Genomic DNA, 14692 nt, shown 5'->3' with positions numbered 1-14692 from the left:
TGAATATGTCGGTTTTGTCCCACGTGTCAGATCTTAAAATCATTTTCGGATCTCTCTAGTCCAAAAAAGGCTTTCATTTAACAATGGCTCGTTGTCAAACCTCTATGCATGTCTAAAAACAGATCAACATGAAGCACATGATTTGTTAGGCTTTAGGTTTTTTCACAAGTGATCTAAAAGAAATCGAAAAGCAGTCTGGTTGCATTACCTAAAATGAAATAAAATGAATGACTCCACTCATATTGTGTGCACAATCTAAAAGTCAGTATATGTGCTCAGAAGGAAGGTGTATTTCATGTTTTGTGAGACTTTCGCTGTCTTTTGTCTCTTCTAGCTCTTAGCCACGTTCCTGATCCAGTATGAGAGGCTGAAAGGTGTGCAGTCCTCCGGAGTGCTCTTCATATTTTGGACGATCTCAGTGTTGTGTGCCATTGTGCCTTTCCGCTCCAAACTCATGTATCAGGTCAGTTTGTCCGTTTTAAGCAGATATTCCACTATGAAGTCTAACCATGGTAACTGCTCTGCCAGCATTAATGTGCGACTCTCTCCCCTCCTGCACTTTTCCCTCCCGATTTATTCCTCACATGCATCTTTTGACCTACATGTTCAGCTTTCTCTCGGCTCTGAAGGAGTTCAGTTAAGGCCATGTTTTGAGAGAATAGGGCTGCTGTTGTTCCTAAAACCTGCTTCAAGACAGCTTATCTAACTCACAGAGCAACAAACATAACTCAAGGCTGTCGCTGTTTTCCAAGTCAAATGAGTCTGATTCTTGCTTCTGGTTATGACAAATGCCATCTGATTTAGAATTTTGAATAATAAATGATATGCATTTGACAGACGCTTTTATTCAAAGTGAATCACATTGCATTTAAAGTATATTTATTCACTTCATGCATTCCCTGTGGACTGAACCCATGAATTGAGATGCCATGCTCTGCAGGAACACTCAAATATTGTAGCTAGAAATATATAACAACATTAGTCATGTTTGTGCATGGTTGTGCATGATGCATTTTTCAAATATATATATTTATTTAATAAGTTATATTGTTTGTGCATGTTTTGCATTATTCATTTTCAGAAATATTAATTTAATAATATTAGTGCGGTCAAATGATTAATCACGATTAATCGCATCCAAAATAAACGTTTTTGTTTACATAATATATGTCTGTGTACTGTGTATATTTATTATGTATGTATAAATACAAACACATGCATGTATATATTTAAGAAAAATATACTGTTTATATATTAAAAATATTATATATAATATAATAATATATTAATGTAAATATTTTCAAAATATATACTGTATGTTTGTGTATTTATAAATACATAATAAATGAACACAGTACACATACATATTTTATGTAAACAAAAACTTTTATTTTGGATGCGATTAATCATGATTAATCATTTGACAGCACTAATATTATTAAATTAATATGTCTGATTAATCACTAGACAGCACTAAATAATATTAATATTTTTTCTGGATGTTTTGCATTTTGAGTTTTTAGTTATATTTAATACTATTAACGTTTCTTGTGCACGTTGTGTGCATTATACATTTTTCAGATACTGTATATTAGTTGAATACTATTATATGTTCTCCATGGTGACATATTAATTTATTCATTTTAATATTGTTTGTGCATGTTGTGTACTTACATTTTTCAGATATATTAATTTAATAATATTAACATGGCTCACGCATGTTTTGCATTCCAAATTGTCAGATAAACTCATAATATGAATAATGTTTGTGCATGGTGTGCATTTACATTGTTTAGAATATTAATATCTGCATTATAATTAGTTTCAGATATTTTATCACATGGTGTTTATGTTATAAAGATTCAGTCGTTTTAAAATACTTTCTCTGTAAGCATGATGAGGATATACAACTAAAAGTCAGCTCTTTGTAGGTCAATTTCCTCAAAATGTTGGGACATTATTCAAAACATCACTCATTGTTTGAGCGTCTCGACCATCCTGACAGAAAGCGTGACTGATGGTGTGAGTGTGGGGTGAGAGCCTGATGTGAACAGGCTTGTTCTGAAATCAAATAAGAGCTAGATTTCATAAAGAGCAGGGTTGTGAGGAATAAGGACACACTCAGGGCTGAGAGGGTTTGTGATGCGGCGTGTAGAGATGTTACGATTACTTGATAAAGCAGCGTTCTCTGTTTTCAGAACGGGGTTGAAGACAAGCTGCGGTTCACCATGTTCTACATTTACTTCGGCCTCACCCTGATTCAACTCATCCTATCATGCTTCAATGAAAAGCCTCCTCTCTTCTCCAGCGTGGTCACAGATCCTGTAAGTGTGTGTAGTGTTGTCACGGTACCAAAATTTCAGTATTCGGTACCGATACCAGTGAAAATCCACGGTTCTCAGTACCAATTTTGGTACCAAAGCAAAACACAAAAATATGCTAATAAAAAAGAAAAAACTTTTTAGCACTAATTTACAAGCACTTATTTCTTTATACTTATTCACAATTGTGTTTAAAGTTTTTCTACAAGTTATATAATTATGAAAAACAGTAAACAAGTTTCACCCAAATCTAATTTGTCTTTAAATTTATGAAATTTAAACACATTTTATTTTTGGTAAATAAAGGGGATTTGCTATTAAAATTAAAACATGGAAGAAATATTGTGATTTTATTTCTTTAAAAAATAAAGTCTTATAATTTTTTTCAACAGTAGTAGCAGTATCACATACATTTTACTAAATAATAGTAATATTTCTATGCCTTTATGTAAAATGCCATTATGTAAAAATTAACTTTTAGGCCTAATGAATGCATATTTGTCATTTTAACTGAACTTAAGACTGGTGGTGATGCTTAAGATATTTTTGGTCATTGAGGGTTTCTGTAAAAAAAATAGTAATAGATCATATTAATTATTATTAAAAGATAATACTACTACTAATTCTACTATCATACTAATGTATATACAATGCACTATGAAATGATGAGCTGCTGGGTTCATGAATATTAATCACGTTGTCTGCGTTCGTTCAAACTGATTTGCTGAAATCAAAACAGGGACGGTACTAGATCAGCGCCAGCCAATGAAATTGCCATTTGCGCATTAGCTCCGCCCACTACCGGAGAAACCGGTATGTCTTCTGCTTGTTCGAAAATGAATATGAATAATTCTAAATGAACTCCATTATTTTTACAGGAGAAGACAACAAAGAATAGTTTACATATAGCGTGTCGATTCAGCGTGGTAAGACTCTCGCTCTCGCTCTCTTTGCATGTGTGAGAAACAGCGCTATCAGTAAAGCGACGGTGAGTCGTGCGCCTTCACAAAGAGTTTACAGAGCGTCAAATACCGGTGCGCTGTGCGTCCATTGAGATGAACTGAAAAGTTCAGATCGCTTGATGGAGAGAGAATTCTGAAGCTCAAATGCTGAAATTAATGCAAGCGTCATGCGCTTCAGTCTATGTAGTAAACAAACCCGCACGTCTCTGCCATTCATTAATTCACACAGAGACGCGCAGAACACGGATTCATATTTCAAACAACTTTTGCGGCTTAACATTTACAGATACTGGTCCACATGGAGATTTGATTTGATTAATTTATGCTAACTTTGACAAATTCCATGACTGTCCATATTAAAATGTAAGTTTAATTTTCATGACTGGATTTTGAGATTCCATCCTCGTTTTTTGCTTCGCGGAAATCATAGCGCTGAACCGGGTTTGAACGGGACCTCGGTACTACCGGTACTTAAAGAAACCTGGTACCGTCACATTTACATTTTTTTAGTACCGACTTGGTACCGAAGTACCGGGTCTTTTGACAACACTAAGTGTGTGTGTGCTCGTGCTCGTGTGTACGTGTGTGTGATCTAGGGCAAGCAGTAACCGTCATGCTTTCAAAAAACAAGAATGAATAAAAGAATGATTTAGTGCCATCAACTGTAGATTATGTGGATCTTTGAACATTAGAAAGGTCAGAACAGCAAACTAAAAAGTGCCTGTGGTGTTTTTTTTGGATTTTCAGAATGCTTGTCCAGAAATCACTGCTGGTTTCCTCTCCAAAATGACCTTTTGGTGGTTTACTAGGTGAGTAATATGAAGTAAAATATAATCTAATGTAAAAAGCTGTTCTCACAACCTACACTAATGTTATATAAATTTTAGGACAAGACGTTCCTAAATTAAGGTGTATGGAACATTCTTATAGCTTCATTAAAGGGTTAGTTCACCGAAAAATGAAAATTATGTAATTAATAACTTACCCTCATGTTGATCCAAACCCGTGAGACCTCAGTTTATCTTTTGAACACAGTTTAAGATATTTTAGATTTAGTCCGAGAGCTCTCAGTCCCTCCATTGAAGCTGTGTGTACGGTCTACTGTCCATGTCCAGAAAGGTAAGAAAAACATCATCAAAGTAGTCCATGTGACATCAGAGGGTCAGTTAGAATATTTTGAAGCATTAAAAAAATATTTTGGTACAAAAATAGCAAAAACTACAGCTTTATTCAGCATTGTCTTCTCTTCCGTGTGTGTTGTGAGAGAGTTCAAAACAAAGCAGTTTGTGATATCTGGTTCGCGAACGAATCACTCGATGTAACCGGATCTTTTTGAACCAGTTCACCAAATCGAACTGAATCATTTTAAACGGTTCGCGTCTCCAATACGCATTAATCCACAAATGACTTAAGCTGTTAACTTTTTTAATGTGGTTGACACTCCCTCTGAGTTCAAACAAACCAATATTTGAGTAATTCATTTACTCAAACAGTACACTGACTGAACTGCTGTGAAGAGAGAACTGAAGATGAACACCGAGCCAAGCCAGATAATGACTCGTTCACGAGTGAAGAATCGTTTCTGTCAGATGCGTCCGATTCGAGAACCGAGGAGCTGATGATACTGCGCATGTGTGATTCAGTGTGAAACAGACCGACACACAGAGCGCATGAACCGAACTGATTCTTTTAGTGATTGATTCAGAACTGATTCTGTGCTAATGTTATGTGCCCAGGTAAACCGAAGGCTTGAATCAAGAATCATTACGTCGAGCGCAAAAGAACCGGTGAATCATTTTCTTCAACCGGTTTATTGAATCGAACTGTAAAAAAAAAAGAATTACTGGTGATCCGAAAACCGATGCAACCGGTTCTTGACTTGTTCAGTTCTCTCTTCACAGCAGTTCAGTCAGTGTACTGTTTGAGTAAATGAATTACTCAGGGATATCGGTTTGTTTGAACTCAGAGGAAATGTCAGCCACCTTAAAAAAGTTAACAGCTTAAGTCATTTGTGGATTAATGCGTGTTGGAGACGCGAACCGTTTGAAATGATTCAGTTCGATTTGGTGAACTGGTTCAAAAAGATCCGGTTACATCGAGTGATTCGTTCGCGAACCGGATATCACAAACTGCTTTGTTTTGAACTCTCTCACAACAGACACGGAAGAGAAGACAATGCTGAATAAAGCCGTAGTTTTTGCTATTTTTGTACCAAAATGTATTTTCGATGCTTCAAAATATTCTAACGGACCCTCTGATGTCACATGGACTACTTTGATGATGTTTTTCTTACCTTTCTGGACATGGACAGTAGACCGTACACACAGCTTCAATGGAGGGACTGAGAGCTCTCGGACTAAATCTAAAATATCTTAAACTGTGTTCCGAAGATAAACTGAGGTCTTACGGGTTTGGATCAACATGAGGGTAAGTTATTAATTACATAATTTTCATTTTTCGGTGAACTAACCCTTTAAAATTTGATGTACATTCAATAAACATTCTGAATATACATTCAACTCTTTGATGATATTTGCACATGACAAGTGAATTGGACTTTTTAAAGTTCTTAGAATATTAAAAGTAAACTTTCAAATTGTGTTACATTTGGGGTCGAAATAAAGCTGGTAGAATGTTGTGATAGAAACGTTTTTGTAACTTTAGACAACGTTCTAATCAAGAAGAATAAAACTGGATGTTTATAACTTTTATAAACATTTCACAACAACATTTCCACAACATTTGTATAACCTGAATTTGTTTAGTTTACATTTCTTTTAGCCCAAATGTTTTCTCTCAAGCCAAAGTGTAAGATTTAAAGGGATAGTTCACCAAAAAATTGACATGGTCTCATATCTGTCCCAAGCCTCTAGGATTTTCTCTCCTCTCTGAAACATAAAAGAATAATTATTTTTAAAGAAATGAATAGGTTCTTCAAAATATCGTCTTACAGTATTTGGATTCTGTAGAGGATAAAAAACATGGGGATGAGTAAATGATGACAGAACCGTTTTTGGGTGAACTGTCCCTTTAATTCGACATAAACAACAGAAATAAAAGCACAGAAAAATTAATGTCCAATGCTAGAAGAATTCTTGTTTGAAGGTGTTTCTAAGACAGATGTTTGTTTGTGTTTTACAGCATGGCGATCAAAGGCTATAAATCCCCACTGGAGAATAAAGACCTCTGGTCGCTGAACAAGCAAGACAGTTCAGAACTGGTGGTTCCCAATCTGCTCAGTGAATGGGAGGTGGAGAAATCCAAAGCACAGAGGTACAGTATGCATTAAAACAGAAAATGAAGTTTTACATTTGGTTTAGTGGCACATTGGGTCAATTAAAAAGGCTGCGAGTGTCATTTCTTGTTTATAGTAATAAACTGTCACAGTGTCTGGTCTGTGTTTCGCTGGGTGTCCACTAGTGGTCTCACTTCCCCATATAGTCACCCCACTGCAGGTACTGCATTTCCCACAAGCCTCTGTCCGTTTCATCACTGTTAATTGCACACCTGTTAATTGCACTCAGCTGTTCCCACTTTCATTGTTTTCACCTGTCCTTATATAGACTGTTTGTTTCTATCATTTTCATGGGGTCCTTGGATTATTTAACCCTTCTTTTTCGTGTTCCCCAGTGTTTGTCGTGTTTCTTGTTTTGGACTGCCTTTCTGGATATTGACCCTTTGCCTGACTGGATTTGGATTTTTGGATTCTCCTAATAAAGCACTGCAACTGGATCTCTCTGTTTGTGTGTGCGATTCGTGACAGTAACACTAAGCTACAGTTTTTTTTCTTCCAAAATTTCAAATTCCATTTTTTTTTCTTTCAGTTTTAATTGTGCGATTAATGTGCCCATTTTTGTTGACCCTTTAAGCATACATTTAAAAGTCTTATATGACAGTAGAGAACTGGGAGAAAGCCCAGATATCTGTCAAGTCCACGTTATCTGCATCAAGTTTTAAAGAGACAGTGCTGCTTTTAAAGTGAAGCCTGCTGCAGTCTGTCATTATGCGCGAAACCAATGTTATGCTACTAAAATGTAATCTTTTGCCTCTCGCGAATAGTCATGGCAAAGGACTTTGGTTGGATTTTGGCTATATTTATTCAAAGAAGATGTATGTGTGTATCTTTACAGCATGGCGCGGCTGGAATAAACCATAGACCGCAGTCAGCTTCATTGGTCATATCATAGCCGTTTCCAATGCAGTTTTGCTAATTAACTATTTTTCGCTTTGCCTGAAAAACCACCTCATGCGTGCATAAAAAACATTTTTGAAGCAATGTGAAGGGTAATAGAAACGCGCCTATTGATAAAAATCAAAGAACAAAAGAAAATCTGTCATTCAAAAATATAATTTAAGTATTTGAAATATAATTTAAATGTGTAGTTTTATGTGAAGACTGCATTAAGTTTACTTCTAATATTTTTCAAAGCCTATTGAAGGTTAAAAATAATAATAAATTAATCAGTTATACTGTAATGTTGAATTTCTATAATTAATGGCTAATATTGAGGAAAAAGTGCATTAAATAGAGACATCATTCTGTAGCCATATTGCTATTAATGATGCCTTAATTAATAATAGGCTGCTTAGTAAAAAGATTTCATTAAACACATATTTAATATGTACCTTCTTTGTTGTTCCTACATTAATTTGGAAATTCAATGTGAAATGACAATATAACTATATTAATATGCAATTAACCGTGATTAATTACACTAAAATGTGTGATTAGTTAATTTTTTAATCGATTGACAGCCCACCTAATTAATTGAATTCATCAAAACATGTAATACTTTTTTTTTTTTTTTTTTTTTTTTTTTACAATTATAGTGCAATATGCGTTTTTTTTTCTCTCTCTCTCAGAATTTCTGTTGTGTATTGTAATTTTTAAACGTTCATACGTGCATGGTGAGCTTCTGTTTTCATTACTGGCAGCTTGTGTGATACATTAATATAATGGAAGGGTATTTTGCCAAAGCATCGTTTTGAAAGGGCGTGAAAAATAGTTATTTTTGCAGGTGTTTTTGGTGCCACTAGTGTAGGATGACACTTGAGTCCAGGTTCAGCTTTGCGTTTTGATTTCCCAAAACTAATGCATTTACATTCATGCTTCTATTTGTTCAGTTCATGCATTCACTGGAAATCGAACCCGTGACCTTGACGTAGCTGCTGAAAGAGTCATTTAAACCTCAGAAGATCATCCGTTATTGTTTGTCTGTGCAGTGAGCCGAGTGTGAAGGAGCAGGCCGCGTTTAGGAAGGCAGGCCCGGACGCTGAACCCAACCATGTGAGCGTCAGTCCGGAGGAGAAGGAGGTTCTGCTGTCCAAGAGGAAGGAGGCACGGCAGCCTTCGTTCCTGCGGGCCCTTCTCAGGGCCTTCGGGCCCTACTTCCTCATCGGCTCCGCTTTCAAACTCCTGCAGGATCTTATTACCTTCGTGAACCCTCAGCTGCTCAGGTAAAGCATCATTCCCAGCCAGAGAGGATCACTATAGTCACAATTAGTAATGATTTTACGATAGGGAAGGTAGTGATATCACACACATCAGGATAAAGCTGCCAGTAAGTGAGGTTTACATTGACGTTCGCTCTATTGCACTGGTTATTCACACAACATGTTCACTTCCGTTTTCATGCATGGTAGCTGCTGATATTATGATTCATGATTAATAAATTGAAGGTATTGATTTAGTCAGAACAGCTGTAATATTATTTGTCACAGTAGCTGCTGTTCCTTTAACATTTACCTAGACCTGGGTTTTATTATACGCATGGATTTATTCCGTTTGCTTGTAACAGGAAGAGCAAACACAAATTACGCAGATTAGCTGGAATGTGGTGTAAAAAATATCTTTTATATTGCTGTTTTCCATAGAAGCCTGCAGAATCGTTTGCATGTTGTTTTACTTTCTTCACATATGTGCTCTTCACACTCTCTGTCTGTGTTTTGCAATGCAAACCAAATGCAAATATGTTTCTCTATAGTCCTTTTTACTATTTTGAATCAGGCACTTCTAGTCAAAAGTTTGAAATAATTACGCATTTATTGGATCAAAAATACAGTAGAACTGTGAAATATTGTTACAATTTAAAATAGCAGATTTCTATGTGAATACAGTCAGGTCCATAAATATTGGGACACAATTCTAATCTTTTTGGCTCTATACACCACCACAATGGATTTGAAATGAAACGACCAAGATGTGCTTTAACTGCAGACTTCCAGCTTTAATTTGAGGGTATGTACATCCAAATCAGGTGAACAGTGTAGGAATTACAACAGTTTGTATATGTGCCTCCCACTTTTTAAGGGACCAAAAGTAATGGGACAATTGGCTGCTCAGCTGTTCCTTGGCCAGGTGTGTGTTATTCCCTCATTATCCCATTTACAAGGAGCAGATTAAAGGTCCAGAGTTCATTTCAAATGTGCTATTTGCATTTGGAATCTGTTGCTGTCAACTCTCAATATGAGATCCAAAGAGCTGTCACTAGTAGTGAAGCGAGCCATCATTAGGCTGAAGAAACAAAACAAACCCATCAGAGAGATAGCAAAAACATTAGGTGTGGCCAAATCAACCGTTTGGAACATTCTTAAAAAGAAAGAACGCACCGGTGAGCTCAGCAACACCAAAAGACCCGGAAGACCACGGAAAACAACTGTGGTGGATGACCGAAGAATTCTTTCCCTGGTGAAAAAAAACCCCTTCACAACAGTTGGCCAGATCAAGAACACTCTCCAGGAGGTAGGTGTATGTGTGTCAAAGTCAACAATCAAGAGAAGACTTCACCAGAGTGAATACAGAGGGTTCACCACAAGATGTAAACCATTGGTGAGCCTCAAAAACAGGAAGGCCAGATTAGAGTTTGCCAAACAACATCTAAAAAAGCCTTCACAGTTCTGGAACAACATCCTATTGACAGATGAGACCAAGATCAACTTGTACCAGAGTGATGGGAAGAGAAGAGTATGGAGAAGGAAAGGAACTGCTCATGATCCAAAGCATACCACCTCATCAGTGAAGCATGGTGGTGGTAGTGTCATGGCGTGGGCATGTATGGCTGCCAATGGAACTGGTTCTCTTGTATTTATTGATGATGTGTCTGCTGACAAAAGCAGCAGGATGAATTCTGAAGTGTTTCGGACAATATTATCTGCTCCTATTCAGCCAAATGCTTCAGAACTCATTGGACGGCGCTTCAGAGTGCAGATGGACAATGACCCGAAGCATACTGTGAAAGCAACCAAAGAGTTTTTTAAGGGAAAGAAGTGGAATGTTATGCAATGGCCAAGTCAATCACCTGACCTGAATCTGATTGAGCATGCATTTCACTTGCTGAAGACAAAACTGAAGGGAAAATGCCCCAAGAACAAGCAGGAACTGAAGACCGTTCTAGTAGAGGCCTGGCAGTGCATCACCAGGGATGAAACCCAGCGTCTGGTGATGTCTATGCGTTCCAGACTTCAGGCTGTAATTGACTGCAAAGGATTTGCAACCAAGTATTAAAAAGTGAAAGATTTTGATTTATGATTGTTAATCTGTCCCATTACTTTTGGTCCCTTAAAAAGTGGGAGGCACATATACAAACTGTTGTAATTCCTACACCGTTCACCTGATTGGATGTACATACCCTCAAATTAAAGCTGGAAGTCTGCAGTTAAAGCACATCTTGGTCGTTTCATTTCAAGTCCATTGTGGTGGTGTATCGAGCCAAAAAGATTAGAATTGTGTCGATGTCCCAATATTTATGGACCTGACTGTATATGTTAAACGTAATTTATTTCTGAGATGCACAGCTGTATTTTCAGCATCATTCCTCCAGTCTTCAGTGTCACATGATCCTCAGAAATCAGAATAATTTGCTGATTTGCTGAGAAAGAAACATTTCTGATTATTATCTGTGTTGAAAACCGATATTTTTGTGGAGACTGTGATATTTTTCAGGATTCTTTGATGAACAGAAAGTTCTAAAGATCAGCATTTATTTGAAACTTGTGACACTGTAGACTAGAGTAATGATGCTGAAAATTCAGCTTTGATCACAGGAATAAATTACATTTTAACAGATATTCACGTTGAAAACAGATATTTCAAATTGTAATAATATTTAGAATTTTTTACTATATTTTCTGTCAAATAAACATATACTCTGTGAACAGATGAGACTTCTTTAAAAAAAAAAAAAAACATCCAATGCCAAACTTTTGCCTGGTAGTGTCTACAGTTGATGATATATGGAAACCACAATGGAGAGAGGTGTGTTTTTAACGTGATTCTCCTTTTATTATCAGGATGTTGATTGAGTTCACCAAACAGTCCAATGCCCCGCTGTGGTGGGGTTACTCGCTGGCGTTCCTGATGTTCGGCACTTCCCTCTTACAGACCCTCATCCTGCATCAGCACTTTCAGTACTGCTTTGTGACAGGCATGAGGCTGCGCTCGGGAATCATCGGAGCCATTTACAGGAAGGTACAGATGTCTCTCTGAGAATAAAGACTCACTCAATAACAAATAAATTATAATAAAGACTGGTTCATGCTGGTTAGTGCTGGCCGACCAGAAGAGTCTTTTCAGTGAAGTGACTGATCACAAATGGTGTAGGTTAAAGGGGTTGTTGACTCAGAAATTTTAATTCTGCTGTCATTTATTTGCAAACTTGTGTGACAGAAGATATTTTAATATATAAAAATATATAAATATATCTTATATATAGATAAAAAAGATTTTCTTGGATGTCAGTGGACTCGTTCTTCGAAACACCTTCTTTTGTGTCACACAGAAGAATTAAATGCATTACACATACAAGCAATGCAATATTTAATGAGTAAATTATGACATTTTTGGTGAACCATATATGTGACCCTGGACCACAAAACCAGGCATCAGGGTCAATTTTTCAAAATGGAGATTTATACATCATCTGAATGCTGAATAAATAAGCTTTGTTTGTTACTAAAACATGGTTTGTTATGATCTGACGATATTTGTCTGAGATACAACTAAAAGAGAAAGGGTGCAAAAGAGAAAACAATCTAAATATTGAGAAAATCATCTTTAAAGTTGTTCAAATGAAGTTCTTAGCAATGTGCATTACTAAAAAAAAATTAAGTTTTAATATATTTACAGTAGAACATTTACAAAATATCTTCATGGAACATGATCTTAATGTCCTAATGATTTTTGGCGTAAAAGAAAAATCTATCATTTTGACCCATACAATCTATTTTTGGCTATTGCTACAAATATACTCCAGAGACTCAAGACTGCTTTTGTGCTCCAGGGACACATATATCTTAATAGGAGTAAATAATAAGAACTATATAATTATTCGAAACATCATAGTACATACAAGTACTGCATACTGGTCTGTAACCTGTGGAATGTTTTTTTTATTTTTATTTTTTTGCCATGGGATTAAAAAAAGGTGTTGAAAATTACAAACTTTTATCTTGAAACCCGGAGATATTTATAAACACAGAATTGCATGACAAAAAAAAGTCAAAAACAACATTTGGCAAATATAAACTTGTAATTGCAAGAAAGAAAGTCAGAATCCTAAGATAAAAAAGTCACAGTTAGCCATTTTTATTGTTTATTCATCGGCGGAAAAGATCTTCCGGATAGGACCCACATGAGTAAATGGTGACAAAATGCTAGTTATACAGTAGGGCTTTGACAGTTCATTGATTATATCAGAAACTGTACCTTTCCAAACTCAAATGAACTTTCCATGCTCTAGTATTACAGGTTTGACCTTTTATTTTTATAAATGTAGTTGGGTTCAAGTCAAAGAAAGTGCATTGAGCCTCAAGGAAAACTCTAAACACGGATACTCGAGCTTATGTCAACAGATACTTGCACTCGAATGTGTTATCCCTGTTCTGACTATATTACTGTGACTGTCAGAGTTACAGTTACAATATAAGCATTAAACCTTCTGCTGAATATTGTGAGATAAAGGCTAAATTACTTCACAGTACTTAAATACACATATACCACTGGAAAACATGCTTATTCTGTATGACAGTAGTTTGTTTTTTATTTGCACTCACAGTTTAACAAGTACTTCAAAAATGCATAAAAAAAAAATTAGACGTGCAGAAAAAAATGAAACAATATATTAACTTCTAAAACTGTGTTTTAATGTTAATTCCAGCATGACATTGTGCTGAGAGTCACGATGACAGACAGTGATTTAAATAAACTCCAGCCTTTGTGTGATTTTGCCGTCTGACCTCTGCTCTACTACTCTACTCCACACGAGTAAAAGAACTGAATAGAATAAAGATTTGAGTTGTGGTAGGTGTGGTGTAAGGGTGACGGTGCACTTTCACACATGTGCACTTTTACCCCAGATCTGCGTAATAACTCGTGGGTGTGAAATATTCCTGAAATTCTGCGTCGTCATAAGATATTGCATTAGAAAAAACATTGAAATGCATCAACAGTTCAATGCAATAACTACTTTGATATTTGTTTATTCTGTGGTACTGAACGGCTAGCATGTTCATGTAGCATGCATGTATGAAATGGTATTCCATATTACATCGCCCAAAACGTAGTACAAACTTTTTCTAGTAGAAACTTTTTTAGGTTTTTATAGCTCTGTTGGTTTAGACCTTTTGTGGAAGATAAGCTGCAAAAAAAACAAACCTGTTACACTGTAAAAAAATAGTCCACAAAAATGTAAAACGGGGTTAATTATCAATTTATTTATGATTTTTTTTTAATCCTAAATAATTGTGTCAAAGTTACAACCCACATTGTATGTATTTATTATTATTTATTACAGAATTTTTAATCTTGTTAAATTAAATTATTCTAATCGTTTTTGCATTATGACAATAAAAATAACTTTTTTAGTTTTTTACATTTTACATTATTGTTTTGGTTTGTGGAAACCTGTTTAACAACTACAGAGATATTATTATTATTATTTATTACTATAAACTTTAAATGTATTTGCTGACGGCAAAATTTAGTTGACATTAATTAAATTAGTAGTTGTTAATGCATTATGACTATAAAAATAAATATTTTTAGAGTTTATGCTGATTTGTGGAAACTTGTTTGACAACAACAGACATTATTTATTTGTATTTATTATTTTTTTTATCCACCTTAAATTACTTTGGCAGAAAATTAAGTTGAAAAGTAGAAATGAAATGATTAGTTGTTATTTGATCGTGACAATGAAAAATAAAGATTTTTACTATTTTTACTGGTTTGTGGAAACTACACAAATATTATGTATTATTATTTATTACAAAACTTTTTCAACCCCTTTATATTGAAATGTTAATGTAAAATCTAGTTAAAATCAAAGTAGAGATTTAATTATTAGTTGTTTTTGAATTGTGACAATCTGTGCTGGTTTGTGGAAACCTGTTTGACAACAGTAAAGGTATTAT

General features: G+C 35.4%; 1 protein-coding gene across 5 annotated transcripts in view; it reads left to right on the top strand.

Moving 5' to 3' along the window:
• The window catches only part of abcc3 (ATP-binding cassette, sub-family C (CFTR/MRP), member 3), a 76304-nt gene that overhangs the window by 34696 nt on the left and 26916 nt on the right, over nucleotides 1–14692 (top strand). For all 5 annotated transcript variants that reach the window (XM_059531675.1, XM_059531676.1, XM_059531677.1 and 2 more), the window contains exons 4-9: nucleotides 335–463; nucleotides 2199–2324; nucleotides 4031–4092; nucleotides 6425–6556; nucleotides 8507–8740; nucleotides 11573–11750. In XM_059531675.1, the coding sequence (XP_059387658.1) occupies nucleotides 335–463; nucleotides 2199–2324; nucleotides 4031–4092; nucleotides 6425–6556; nucleotides 8507–8740; nucleotides 11573–11750 (861 nt within the window). The remainder of the gene's footprint in view (nucleotides 1–334; nucleotides 464–2198; nucleotides 2325–4030; nucleotides 4093–6424; nucleotides 6557–8506; nucleotides 8741–11572; nucleotides 11751–14692) is intronic.

The sequence above is a fragment of the Carassius carassius genome, chromosome 40, assembly GCF_963082965.1.
Source record: "Carassius carassius chromosome 40, fCarCar2.1, whole genome shotgun sequence".
NCBI classification, from domain to species: domain Eukaryota; kingdom Metazoa; phylum Chordata; class Actinopteri; order Cypriniformes; family Cyprinidae; genus Carassius; species Carassius carassius.
Note: the sequence above shows the minus strand (reverse complement) of the source record. Positions and strands in the feature narration are given on the sequence as shown.